Source organism: Trichoplusia ni, chromosome 7 (assembly GCF_003590095.1).
Source record: "Trichoplusia ni isolate ovarian cell line Hi5 chromosome 7, tn1, whole genome shotgun sequence".
Classification (NCBI taxonomy): domain Eukaryota; kingdom Metazoa; phylum Arthropoda; class Insecta; order Lepidoptera; family Noctuidae; genus Trichoplusia; species Trichoplusia ni.
In genome coordinates, this window is record NC_039484.1 from 8662786 (window position 1) to 8678610 (window position 15825).

The 15825-nt window shown below is 33.6% G+C and overlaps 1 protein-coding gene across 1 annotated transcript in view; it reads left to right on the plus strand.

Annotated features, from left to right (window-relative positions):
* The first annotated feature begins 1597 nt into the window (after positions 1 to 1597).
* Positions 1598 to 15825, plus strand: part of LOC113495635 (G-protein coupled receptor moody-like) — a 49960-nt gene continuing 35732 nt past the window's right edge. Inside the window, exon 1 of the mRNA XM_026874464.1 lies at positions 1598 to 2684. Within this exon, the coding sequence (XP_026730265.1) occupies positions 2676 to 2684 (9 nt within the window). The 5' untranslated portion in view covers positions 1598 to 2675. The remainder of the gene's footprint in view (positions 2685 to 15825) is intronic.

A 15825-nucleotide genomic window follows, 5' to 3' on the forward strand; every position in this document is an offset into this window, starting at 1 on the left:
TATGTTTAAAATGATTAAGTACACTTCAAATGACACTTGTCGGGTTTTTCCTCGAATTCTGGTGTAACTGACGGCATATTTTAATAGCCTCCGCTGTGTCACTACCCGCTTAATAATCACGATCAACGTTGTTTATGTCCGATACACCATATTTTCGGGTCAATTAAGGCTCTAATTTTATTAACTTTCACTCGCTTTATTAACTGGAGGCTCTGTTTATGATTTCCTTACTGTTGAGGCATGATGAGTCATCAGCACTTGAATAAAACCTGTCAGCTGTGAATCGGACTTTACACGGAGGTGTCAACCCAAAGAGTTCTTTCTACATCATTCATATATTAAAAAAACGCATCTACACAAATTTATTAGATCGGCAATCAAATTCGTGACCGTAATTCCCGGAATTAATTTAAACATAAAGCTCTTCAAATAATATTGGATTATATTAAATTAACAATTTAGTTTCATTTTAGCACTCGTAAATTGATATTGTGAAAACATATAATTTGGAAACATTTAATCTATCAAAATTCAATGAATTGTTCATTGAATTTTGATATTAGGAAATCATAAACAGAGCCTCCAGTTAATAATGAGAGTAAAAGTTAATAAAATTAGAGCCTTAATTGACCCGAAAATATGGTGTATCGGACATAAACAACGTTGATCGTGATTATTACAATTTATTATAATTTGGCATAATACAAACATCAGTTATGAATGAAAACACCAAGTACTTACCATCCAAGGTATTACATACTATGCATCATATGCGTATCTCTTCAATATGAGCAAAGTTTGCATATACGCTGTGAAATAACAAAATACGTACTACGAGCCTAAGCGCCTACGGCGTAGCAACGCAAGCTTTTGTTAGCCACGCATTTATTATTTAGTACAGTCAAAATGAACAGTATAAACCACGTGATTCACATTTTTTTCACGATCGTAAGCTTCTATTGCTTATTCATTAAATTTATGAATAAAATATTGTAGCATCATTGCTTGCAAACGGCGTTTAACGCATAATGACTCAAGCGTCAAATTCGCTCTACTTTTATTAAATACAACATAAACGCGCATCAGTAAAGTGGAACCTAAAAATCATAAAGCATGAATATAGACTATCCAAAAATCCAGTTTAGAACGTAAAGCCTCTGTGTATTGCCAACTGAATCCTCTAGACAAAAACTGTCGCCGTATGCAACCGTGTTACAATTTCCATTTTTCTGGTTTAGCCGGCTGACTGCAGGTCATTCCTTTTACATTATTCAGGGCGCCATACAATGTCCACTTAAACTCGGTCAGCGCAAGAAACAATACGTTCGTAAAGTTTCGATAGCTTTGTCTGTTTCGAATTCCAATGTAAATTTTGCTTTGTTCTTTTATTAGAATTAAATATCTTTCGATAACTTTCAGAGTTAGTAGGTAGATAGGTTAGATTTGTTATAAGGTATATCTACTCGAGCAATTTATTAACCTAAGACAGGATCTGAAACTTATGGTTCTTGGTGCAAGGCAGTTTTTTTAAATGCTATTTGAGGTTTATTTTTGTTCTGTTTAGTTAATAGTAATGCCGATAAGCCTCTGAGGTAGCTTAACATACCCTTAAAACCTCTTAAACACACTGGCGTTTTTTCATTTTCAGCAGATGATAATTCATGAAATCAAGAAGTATATTGGTCATTTCCGGGATACGAATCCACGATCTTTGACTTGGCATTCCGAAGACCCTACACTTAGCTAATACTTCTTAAAAGCTTACTGGTGTTATATTCGTATTTCATTACATAAATTCCTTCATTTGGAATAAAGATGAAATTACCTTTATCCACATCCAGCAAATGTTTTATTTTCTTAAGTCAGGTAAAACAATAACAGCACGTTATCTTCCAGCAATCAACCGCACGTCGTCCGGACCCTCCCTCTGTAACTCGTACAAAACGTGTCGGCATGTGAATTCAGTTTAATACTCTGGAGACCACAAGTCGGTGTGAAACGAAAAATTGCGGGATATAAGTCTGTTCTGCGGTTTGAAATATCAAGTATTTGGCATTTTGTGTAAGCTTTACGAAATTTATTTGCAAATGATTTTGTCTGCTATTTTTTTTGTGTTTTCAAGTTTCCATTACTGAGAAACAACCTTATTTTTCACCTATCAAACATCTTGTATGGCCACATACGCCCTCTTCTTTTACATATAATCACACCACCGTTTTCGCAGCCATACCTTACCTTATGATTGATCATTTTCATCCGAAGGCGACGCTGCATTTGAACGACATGACCAACTCAATCCTACATACTTCTCTAAAGCTTAAAAGCAAAGAACAAAAGGAATACTTTGTAAAAACTAATAAATAACTTTAATGTCTGCACCATATTGTTCCAACCGTGAGATAAATAAGATTATTCTTATAGATTCGACCTGCAGCCTTTAAAACGAGTTACTCTTTTACAAGTGTGAGCTGGCATCTTGCCATTGAAGAGCTCTGTAGGTATGTACTGTTCGACTTATACTCGGTTCTTATGCAGCGCATGACGTACTTCTGGACCAGATATTTTCCAGTGGCTTCCTCATATACACATCTGTATTTAATATCATACTTAGTAAATCTTTTTCTTTTGTTGTCCAGGTATTATAGACTGAACAAACTGGCTGTTGTTAAAGGATAATGTGTAAGGTTTATCACATTTGCACTTATAGGAATGTCAATGTACCTTAGTTTTTATTGAATAGTAGGTAAATACCATTATACTTTTCAGGCTATACCTCAAATTTATCCGCTGATATAGCCTCAATTCATTAACTCTAACCTAATAGTCAAGGCATCTTGCCTGTTAAACTGCTCCGCTAAAACAATTCCCCGCATCCGGGCGCCGTCCATTAAAGATGCCTGCAGACGTTGCTAGCATCAGATCGTTATATTAAAATACCGTAACTGAAAAGGAATAAAAGATCTCAAGGAGCTGACCCGAGAACTTATGATATAGTTTATCTTGGATTATAGTTCAATAAAACAAAATTTAGAGCATAGTATATAAGTATGCACTATAAGTTTACATATTGTGGCAAAGTTTTTTTGCAAAAATTAAGTTTTATATACAATTTTTGTTATTTATTTTGAATGATATACTATAACTATTTTACTATTCTACTTAAATTTAACACTTCTTATGAAAGTACTCGGTTATACAAGGCAGAAAATACAGAAAAATGTTACAGAAAGTAATATTGACGCTTTTGGTTTCGTACAATATATTGTCCGCTTATTGATCTTTATACCAGGTAGAGAAAGACATCAAAAGCCAATAGGTACAAAATAAGTTGTCCTAAACTCAGCCAAAGAATTCTAGACACGTAGGACTTGACAGCGATTTCTTTGAAAATTCTATTCGGCGTTCCTATGTGACCTGAATTTTAAGTAAGCCCTAACTTTCTAACTGACATTAAACTGTTAAAGTCACAAGTCACGACCTTGAAGAAAAGTTTTAGTTTCCTTTTCATAGGCCTGCGCTAAATACTTTTCATAATTTTTTTTTTGCTACCGACAGGTATAATTCAAACGGAAAATGTGGAACACAGTTCTCTTTGGAAGAAATATCGTGAGTTGATATTAGTACAAAAGGAGTTTAGATACTTGATAAAACTTTTTGTATTGAATTATATTATATTAGTCACGCGAACTACCAAAAAAGTACGTCTACACCGTGGCCTTTTTTGTCGACAACGTTTCAAAGAACAGTACTTCCACTTATTTGAGTAAAAAAGGTAACCAGCTCTCAATAAAAATATCCAGTAAGTAAATAAGTGTGTACAAGGCCGTTAAGCGTCTTGGCCTTAATAAAGATAAGACCCTGCCACTTACAACTGCAGGGGCGCCTTAATGGACATTAAACCTGACTCGGTTCCTTTAAACTGAAAATTAGAACACGTGCTATCTGAATAATATTTTAATTAAACAGATTAGCACAGATCAGAGTTATTAGTTCCATAATACTGTGTTAATATTACACTGTTAATAGATATTATAAGCAGAGAATGCTTGAGGTTGGAGCCAAAGAGATTAGCATCTATGTAGAGTCAAATTTATTGAGTGTTACTGGCTGTTTGTTGGAAATTGAATTACGAGTGAATTATATTGGTTTCGTTTATTTTGATGATTATTTTGATAAGTTTAAGTCTACTTCACTGAATTGTATCTACATTCAAAACTGTACAATCAAATTAAGTATTATTGAGTTTAAATACACTTTAACATATTTAACTCACCAAAAACTTTAGAAGTTAAGAAAAATAAATCGAACAGAAGAATTAGAATCTCTTGTAAAGGGTTATTTAATTATCATACTAATCTACCATTACAGGTAACTTAACCTAATGCGGTATCTAGGACTAAACAAGGGTCTAAATCAATAACTTATTGCAAAATGACAATCAAAAGATAATAAAAAACTAATACACTTAAACAAGGTGGTTGTGATCATAACTTATGAATAAAAATTGTGTGGTACGACAACCTACCATAATCATCATCACAGTCCATTGCTGTTCATAGGCCTCTCCTATTGCATGCTGCTCAGATCGATCTTCAGCTCTCCTGCTCCGATCCCGTAAAGATATACTACACTAATACTTAACACGATAAGATACGAAACAAAGGTTATCAAAGATACTACGGTGGTAATACTTTTTAAAACTTTCACCTTTTTTAAGTAGAGACAATGTTAACGAGGTTTTAAACAAATTCTTTAATCCGCTCGTAAACTAGTTACGGTTTGCGGTTGTTCTTAAAGCTCGCCAAGTCTCGCGCACTCCTTCAAATTGAATTTACTCTTAGACAGGATTTGGTGCACGAGGACCACAAAGAAAATTGTTTTTCTCTAATTTAATCTCGATTTTTAAAAGATATTTAATGTTTAAAATTTACTATTTTTTATCTTAATCACGCTTATGTTATAAATACGAAAGTATGTGATGTTTCTACGTGAATGTGAGAACTAATCCTTTGGATTAACACATATGGTACTTTAATCCAATGCTTTGAGTGCTGGTAATGTTGTTGCAGCTATAACCGACATTCAAGCGGATTTGTTCGTGGATTCGTTCATACACTAATTCACAAATGATTAAATTTTATACATAAATTTTATTCACAAGTCTCTGAAAAATAAAAAGACATTTATTTAGAATCTTATTATTATTCCAATTTTAAATTCTACCCATTTTTTTCGAAATAAAATTTAATGGAACAATTCCTTTTTTATTTTCACAAATGCGTATTAAGTTTGTTCTTTGTATAAATTTAATGCAAAAGTTATACTCAATAAAATTCGTAATCAAATCGAGCCTATTGGAACTGATAGGGTAATTTATTTGTAATAATGTACCGTTTCACGTCATCTGCATAATTTCTTTTTTTATACTTTATTTATAAAATACAAGTATAAAGGATAATAATGTTGTATTATACTCGGTGCAAATACATATTAAACTCGGGGTTAGTCAGGCTTGCTACAAAGGAGTCGACATCTTTTCAAGAGTTTGTAAAGTTGTCTGTAACAATCTCCTTTGTGACTTGCTTGCACTATGGAACTGTGATATTACCGTGGCTAGTTGTTTGTTAAATCCAATTTATTTCAACTTTAAACATTTTGAACTATAGTTATTGTTGATATTTTTATCGTTTAAAATAAAATAAACGTGCATGCACAATCAATAAATTGAATCATGAGGCATTTTTATGCGCGCTAGCTGCACTTAGAATCATTTAAAAATAAATTTTAAACTTTGTCATCACTATAATAAATTACTTTTAAAGCAGCAATAACTATATTTTGAATTAAAACTAAAACCGAAACAATATGTTTACGGACCTCTTTAAAATTCGATTCTAAGATTGTATAAGCCGAATTCGATCCATCCTAATTCAAAACGAAAACTGTGAACTATTGACCAATTTTGTAGAACGCAATCCTAGGCTGGGCAAAAAGATATCACGATTTTTAAAACCAAAATTTACCTTTGAATAATAAAAGACAAACATTTTACAAAAAAAAAAACAAATTTTAAAATAAAATAGAATGGTATTTTTCCCCGAATTCCAAGTAGGCGTCTTTCAAATCGCTGGCAACCCAGCGGCATAGCTTGTCTGTGATAAATGTGTATTCCCGCCACGGTCGGTTTGGCCGCGTGTCAGCCATTTTTCTTATCGTATTATATTGAGTAAAATTTGGTGCGGTGGAAAAATGCCGCGTGCGTCTACCGCGGTACAAGGTACGATTCTTGAGAAAACCGTTGCGACAAATTCTGCATATTCTTTTGATCGATATTTTTTACCCGATTTTAACCCATCTCACTCATGATGATCAAATCGTAAAATTAAAAATGTATTGTTTTTTTTATATTTACTAAAACTTGGAATTAATTTGTATTATTTTCAAGTAAAATTGTTTATAAAACTTTAGTGAATAGGCAAATCGATTCTTGTTTTTCTTCAAAAACCTATTATTTATTTCACTTTAAGATATTTCTTGAATATGTATGCAGAAGAGATGACAAAAATTGTAAGCCCTAGATTAACAAATATAACATAAGATAGAAATAGATAAATTGCTTCGTAGTAACTTGATTTGCAAGCTGCATTGCGGTATTGCAATCTACTACCGCTGCGCCAATGTATTGCATTAAATCATAGCATCGATTTATTACAGAATTTCTATTTTTATGTCTCTTTACCAACGCTACTTTCTTGTTTCAAAAAAAGTCCAGTGGTATAAATATAAAGTCATTAAAAATAAAATTTATCTAACAAATATACATTATCACACAACAACAACGGAATATTCTAATTTTATTCTAAATGTTTCACGTAAATAAATAATTGACAATAATTACCTAACATATTATAAATACCTATTAGAATAGGAAACGACGAAAAACTATTGGTAGACATTTGTGTTCGTCGAGAAAAGTGAGTTTCACATGTCAATTCAATACATAGGATCAATTCACTCAGCGTCTACCACGAAACTCTGCCTTGACAACAGACGCAGGGCGATCGACAAATACTCTAATGTATCAACACTTTTACACAAACCCTTTGAAGTTTTCATGACAATCATTCATTTTCTCAGTCAGTGACAGCCTCAGTGGCCATCCATTGTGTGGCAAAGAAAGTACACTTAATTAAACTTCGCTCCGCTTCATTACCTTGGCCGGTTTAATGGCCGCTATTAACGAAGACCGCTAGATAATGCAACTATTCCCGCCTTTATAAAAGATCGTTATAACTTACTAAGACGAACTAACTAGAAATTTAATAAGTGTACACGTGTATAGTGAACTGTGTTGCAAATTGCACTTTATGTTGTTGCCATAAAGACTGCTTGTGAAAATGTATTTATTTATAGTATTGCCTTTTGGTCAATAGTCAATTAATTCATCACCCGTAATTTAATATATAATAACTAAACGGAAAATTCTTTATTTTAAACAAGTCCCGCACTGTGCGCTTTACTGCTTGTGGCGCAGGGGGTTCACAAACATTCAAGCCTCGTGCGCAACGACACCCAGACTCAGGAAAAGCATTTGCGAAAACTCCTGCCCTACACAAGGATCGAACCCGTGACGCATCGACTCAGCTAATCGTGAAGTCGCTTCGTTCTAATAATTAGAATTAAAGTTAATAACTGTGTATTAATTAGTAGGTATATCTGCAAACCACAATTAATCTGGTAAGTAGATTAAAACCAGTTTAATTAATATCAAACATAATTGTGTTAATCTTCATTAAGCAAGGTACTGGAAATGGGATTATACCGATACCGTAAGGGATAGACCTTCGGTTATAATATATCTGGAGAATCAGACTAACAACAGAATAACATTCAAAATTTCATGTGTATGGAGAAAGCTGGCCAGAAGCTCAATATTTGTTCCATAATAAAGTTACAGGCAGTTCATAAAACTCATGCAAAACTAAGTAAAAATGAACATAAAAGCCAACTAAAATTTTATAAGTAAAAAAAAGCAACGGAAATTACACGTACCGAAAAAATTGTGAACTCAAAGGGAAATTAAAATGAAAAAGTTAGGATAGACTTTTTCGGACATCCATCAAACTTGTGGAGTGTTAAAAATAGAAGCTTGTAAATGTGCGACGGGATCGTATTCCCGGTAAAATAAACACACTTGGCATCACAGAATTGATATACTGTTCGTAATCCGGTCCCTTGCGTACTTCAGTTTTTATTGAGTTATTATCTCCCATAACGACTGAATTTATTCCACAGATCGGCTTCAACTGTTCAACTATTTGATGAATGCCGCCGTTTATTTTTATTTTGTTTAAACATTTTTGTTTATCCGTACGAATTACGTTGAGGTAAATAAATTCCGTTCCTGTTGTATAAACAGTATGCCGAAGTGATTCAGTTATGATTATTATGTTACGTTCTAAATATTGGTTATAGCTCCTATCAACTTGTCATGTTTTAAAGGAAAATATTATGATATTCCTCATTCGGATTTTTGCGGTATTCAATCAAATTGATCTAAGTTTATGGCAAAACTACTGAAACAGATGAAATACAAACAAAAAATCTTCTTTTCTATGACAATTCTTCTCACAGATTTTTTAACACTTCAATTTCTCTAATGACTATGAGATAGTTGGGCGTAGCAAGTAGAGAGACTGGTAGGGAGATGGCAGTTATAGCTGCAAAACATTGCCTTTTCCAGTAATGAAAGAAGTGGCTATTTACCCATGGGTTAATTGAGCGTGTAAACAACCTATATACCAAATTATATCGAAATCGGTCCAGCCGATTAGGCGTAAATCCTTAACAAAATACACACACACATACTTTCTCATTCTCATTTATTATTTCAGTCCTGCAATAAACGCCTGCAATAACCAGCTACATAGTCGTGTAAACAATCATCTGAATTGAAACACGAATACTAAACGAAACTAACAAAATTAGAAGACCAATAAATAAACAAATGACTACACGATACCCTAAAAGGCAATAAAAGAGCAATAGCATAAATAATGTCATTCAAACGTATATCGAAACAATAACATAAATAACGTCTTCGAAATCACCATAAGATAAGGTTGTGAGTACTATCTCATGTAATTTCATCTCGTTAGGGTGACCAATAGGCGAGGCGAGTGGGGCGCACCCCGCGGTGACTAACTTTGATTTATGTAGCAAACTTACATGTTACGGCTTACACTCAAACTTATTGAATTGTATGAGTAACTGATATTGTGGTCCTACGTTTTAGGTAATAGAGTAGAAGAGCTTATATGTAGGTAATTGAAACATCATCATGAAACAATAACCTTAAAATTAAGTTTAAAAATCAATAAATAGAATAAATATAATATAAACTATATCTTCTATGTGTTCATAAAGTTTGTTTTTAAGAGAGTACATTACAATTTATAATTGAAAAAGGAAATTAAGAGAGTTTGCTTTCAGTAACAAACATCATTTTTCCTCCTAACATAGTGACACCTTTTTAAATTTTTCATCACTTTGCTTGCAATATTGCGAGTGACCTTTAACGTCAATATCCTACATGTTGAAAAAAATGCTATGTCGTTCAATATCGGATTTTATGAAAAGGGAACGATTTCGCATCGATCAACCGTCTCATCGCTTTATCTAAGCCCGAGTGTTTAAAAGTCTTAATAGCCATGAACATTAATTCAACCTTTTCCAGTTCAAAAGATAAATAATAAAACTCATAATGCAGTGCGTAAAACGGACGTACATTTTAAAAAAGCGAGTTTAATTTTAAAAGTGGGGAAAAGATAACAGTGGTGTGTAATTTATGACGTCATTACGGCGGAAATTAAATGAAAAACGCCCCAGAACCGACATTACGTCCACATGTACCGTCAGTCTGTTTCAATAATGAAACGTTAAATCCCTAAAGATCTGAGGTAAATCATTCGATATATTGTGTGTTACACAATCTGTATTTGTACAAAATATTCCGTCATGCCCTCAGAAACGCACACAAAGTTTATTAAAAAAAAACTTTGACGACTGTAATAATACGAACTGCCCATCTAAATGAAAATTGATTATTTTTAATTCCTGTTCTAAGTTGAACTGTCACTCGATTTAATATCTTTAAAACTAAAATTAAAATTAAAACTGATAAGCGTATAGTCTTACTCAGTGGTCATTAGGCATTAATTTATTGCATAACGTAAAATTAATAAACTCTATTGTCAATTATACTTTATCATTGTTGATTGTTGTCCTTTAATTATGTACCGATCTTGGTTGTTAGGTTATGTAGTTACGCAAATAAGGACGCATGCGACACACACTGTTAATTTCTGCCATAATCGGCTTACCAAACCATGCATATAACATATCTATTACCAAGAATTAGATAGATGGATGGTAATTCACGTAATAGCAATTAGTTTGCTGTAAATTATATTGAAAGGCGTAACACCAACGTGTATTAAATTAATTATTCAAAAGCAAATATGCGTACAGTTTATCAAAATTAATTTAAATTTATTTGGATACTAAAATAGTTCAGGGTCAGAGTAATAACGTACTGGGCTTCATTCAGCAGTGAACAAATATGGACTTTTCCCTTCAGCAATCAACGGTGACAAGGACGGCCCCGAATGACAAGGCCCGGCGTCCTAGATGCATACCACAAAAAATGAATGGAAGAAGCAACAGACTGGACATAGTGGAACAATTGAAGCAATGCAATAACGGCTAAACAAAAAAGAACAGTATAACTAAAATGAAATTTTGTTCATTTGATCATCAATAGCTTATTAAAAAATAACCTATACCTAAGTCTGTTTAGCAAAACAGTCAAAGTACCATAAGTATTTATTTTAGAAGGAGCAATAAATCTATTAGATGTCTTCGAAACTATTCGACGCCTCCTCTAAGTTTAAGGTATATCATAAATCTTGATGACATGGGCCTTTCCGCATGTAAAGCGAGCCTCTGTCCCCAACTAAGATAATAATCACTTAACAACATTTAGCGGTAATGCTTTAGTTAGCGAACATGAAATTGTAGAAGCCTCCATTTGAATATTTGATCCAATTAAATCATGTTTGAAGGCGAGATGAATCGTGGTAATAACACAATCTGTATTGATAGGCTAAGTAATTATTACAGTCTAAAATATTTCGAAAAAATAAATACATTAGTATATTGCATAAAATTTAATGTATATTAGTTTAACGTAAAGGAAACTACAGATTAATCGTAGAAAAGCGATTAATTTCTGTAATGGATACTTAAATTCTGAAGTAATAAACCAATCAATGTTTTCTTTACCTAACATAAAATTAATACGTTTGTGGAACTACCGCAAAATTTCCAAGTGGATCAGAGAAACTGGTAGAATAGATATGAACTCGTGAAAATCTTATTACTTTCGAACCTATATAGTTAAATCCTAAACAGCAGTTTACACGGAAAGCCTATCTTCGATAATGGCCTTCGACCTGCTCTATTATAAATGGTGATGACGGCATACGAACGTTCTCGCAATTGATTCATACATATTGTAGTGCTTATCCCAGAGGTCAGACGTTTCACGAGAAATTCATCAAGATTAATGGAATCGGTAGCTGGTGATAACAGTTCGCTTGAATTACATAGAAGCTGCTTTTGAGAGCTTATTGAAAGGCAAGGATTACTTTCTGTGTGTTAGCTTTGTTTTATCTTGGTTTCACAAGTCTTTAGCTTGATAGTAGATTTAGATGCTATTAGTTCTCACTTAGTTTCAGAAATATTCAACTCGCAGTGGTTTCTGCTTAAGTAGCGTCACATATATCAAATGCACGGCTAGCCGAGTAGTATAGGTCAACACACCAAACCCACGAATTTTAAATTCACGCTTTGTGTGATGAACGAATGCTTGTTTTAAGTCAGGGTATTTTTCTACCTGACTAGATTGAATAAAATGAAAAAACAATAATCGTGATACGCATTCATTCCTTAACAAAGTTACAAATCATGCGCGAAACACAGGTCTGCATTAGGCATCGCAAGCCTTGGTAAAGAAACATAACAGTATTGCTGACATTGTGGAAGCGAGGTGTCGTACTAGACTACACATAACAGCGAATCTCCTTCATAACAAAAATCCGGTTTCAAAACCTAGGCTAAATGCATAGTTCACATATTATATTATTATTATTACTAGCCTGGAATGTCCCACTGCTAGGCAAAGGCCTCCCCACTCTTCTTCCACTGGTCGCTATCGCGAGTGACTAGTTCGGTAAGAACGAATCCAGATCATCACACACACATAGTGTGTGTTTAGTTCACATAAACACCTAAAAATATTCCCACAATACAAAACGTAAACAGGTAATCTAGAACGCTGCAATTTTATGACAATAGCAGTTAAAATAAAAATACGCGTAAAATAAACGTAAATTTTATTTGACACTTGCGACAAAACGATAACGTCGTAAACAATTTTTGCACAAACCAATTCATGAGCGAAATGGTCGCTAGCTCGTAAAGCCGGGTTTGTCCGCATATTAATCTCTATAATCCTAACATGTGTTAGTTATAGCATATATTTTACGATGCTAAAAATTCATGAAGCTGAACAATTTTTTGGCCGGTCGGCTATTCAAATTACTGATATAAATTTTATCGTTTCATGCAATCCATTGTTTGGTTGAAAGTGCATTTTTATTCCACCAAATGGTACAAAATGAAAGCGAAACTACTTTAACGATTGTAATCACGATTACAAATAACGTTCTAACTCCAATAATCTGAACACTACGAAAATACGACTTATTAATAAAGATTTAATTCCAAGCGCGACAAAAACAGATCCTAAAATAGTGATAAACAAATTGGACAGAAACTGGACAGCTCACAGGACCCGCGACTGTATCGTTGATTGCATAAAAACCATCACAATCACAATACATAGTGTATTTCCGCATCATTTATTATTCAAACATTTGGGCGAATGTCTAAATCGACCGAATTGCCCACATGTCGTTCTGCCAAGTGGAATATGCAAAAGGCTTATGCATAAACAAAACGCTCCATCTGTGTGTACAAATGTGAAAATTCGTGCATACCAAATGTATGAGAATAATGCGCTTCGAACATTGTACTGTTGAATGCACTGGACACCTAAATCTATAACATTGTTGTCCTTAAATTTGTAGACTCAGCGAAACAAAGAAGATTAAATTGTCCGTTCGTAATGTGTACTATTAAAGGAATACGGATAGCCGAGTGGTTGAGGTCACCGTGCCAAACCCTCTGAGCGCGACGTGTCGCGGGTTCAATCCCCGCGTAGGAGGTATTTAACGTGCACAAGTCTGGGTGTCTTGTGCACGTCGTTTGTATGTTTGTTAAACACCCTGCGACACAAGGGCTAAACTCCTTACTGCGGGAGTCGTTTTTTTTTAATTGTTAAATTGTACTAAATAGTACTAAAATGGACAAGTCATACTCCGAGTCAAATTTAGCTAACCAAGACGAGAGATTGGAGTCACCTCTGAGTTACATTTCCCAAAGAGTTAACAAAAGAAGAAGAGAAGATGACTTTGACGCCTTTAGAGAAGAGATGATAGCTACAATTAAGTCTATGCTGCTAACTCAAGAGACGGAACTTAAAAAAATAACTCCCACGCTCATGGAAATAAAGCTCACAAATGCCAACATTGAAAATACTATGGCCGCTATAAGCCTGCAGAATGAAGAGTTTAAAAGAAAAATTGAAGAGATGGAGTTACAAGCCAAGAAAGATAAAGAGTACATATCCATCCTAGAAGAAAAAGTTGAGGATCTTCAGCGAGGTAGCCGAAAATCGAATATTGAGATTAAAAACGTACCCAAACAATTGAAAGAAACTAAGGAAGACCTTATCGAAATGGTAGTATGCTTAACTAAGACTGTAAACAATGAAATCACAAAATCGGATATTCGTGACATTTATCGAGTGAAAGGGAAGAAGCAAGGTATGACTAATACCCCTATAATAGTAGAACTATCCTCAACAATACTCAAGACTGAGGTACTTAAAATGTGCAAGTCTTATAATACTAGGAATGTAGGAAAGCTCAGCGCCAAACACTTGGGTCTCAAAAATAACGTAGACGTTCCAATATTCGTATCTGAACAGCTCACAGCGAAAGGCTCAAGACTTCACTTCTTGGCACGCGACCTCACCAAATCGAAGGGATTCAAGTATTGCTGGACCGCCTATGGTAAAGTTTATGTTAAGAAGCGAGACGAATCGCCTACGTACCTAATCAGGAGTGAGTCCCAAATACAAAGCTTAATGCAAGAACCGTGACTAGTGTTGGGCTACTTACACTACATGTTATATCTTTTTACTTTAATTTTTATTAGTATTTTAAGTTGCTCATCGAACTTTTTAAAAAATGTTAATTCTAATTATCCTAAAACACACATATTGTCACTACACACGCAAACACATAAACAATACTTTCAGCATAACAATTACACACTTATAAAACACTCAACATTTACCTATATATTTACAGAATGCATGCTTGCAAGTCATTACAAAATTATTAATTCTCTTCCTTTTTGCTATAAAATTATATACTTAGGAAAATCCTTACAATATGTATGCATACACAACATAACTCATTCATACTGCGGGGTCGTAAAATCTTATCGAGGTATTATTTTTAATCCATATGTTGCATATAATGTAGTAATAATATTCACTAATCATGGTAATTATATTTCCCTATGTATAAAAGTATATCTTAATGCGAGACGAGTAAAATACGTATATATATACAATTTGGCATTAAAACCTAGAATGCTAGCTCAATTTTACCATGGATAGTACTAATATAATAATGCAAGAATTGGACGAAATAACGATAGCACAATCGAAAGAACTTCAAATTGATGATTTTATAAAACAATTTAATATAGGCAAAACTGATTTCACAATAGTATCTCAAAATATTAGGAGCATATATACTAATTTGGATGACTTTCTAATTACTATAACACAGTTCAAATTTAATGTAGATCTTTTAATCTTAAATGAGTGCAGAATAGACACAAACAAACCTATCCCTGAAATCGAAAACTACTATTCTTTTACTACAAATAATCATATTAACCAATGCGATGGCGTTGTAGCGTATATTAAGTCAGAGCACAAGGCTAGTGTAAGAGAAATAATTTTAACTCATGCATCATGCTTACAAATAAAAATACATAATCTTGTCATCCTTGCTATTTACCGATCGCCTTCAAATACAAATGCTGACCTTTTCGTAGATTCTCTCAATGACCATTTAGACTCACTCAAATCATACAAAAACATTGTAATAGCAGGCGATATTAACATCAATCTAATATCTAAACCTATCGAGCAAACATATGAGCGTACAAACAGATTAAACTATTTAAATATGCTTGCAACACATGGCTTGCTACCGGGTCACTCGTTACCAACCAGAGGCGGCAACTGTTTGGATCATTTTATCTTAAAACTTGACACTGCCAAAAAAGCTGCCTCTATTGCTGTTTTAAATACCAGTATTACGGACCATCTTATGATATTCCTTAAATTATCAAATATTATAAAATCTCATAAATGTTCTAAAACTAAAACTAAAGTAGACTTTGATAAAACCATAACAGCATTAAAAAGTAGTAATATATCCGAACTACTTTCTATCAATGACCCAGTTAAGTTATCTGTACAATTAATAAACAAACTCCAAAACTGCCTTCAGCAACACACTATTACTACACTAATTCCAAGGAACAACCGTATCATTA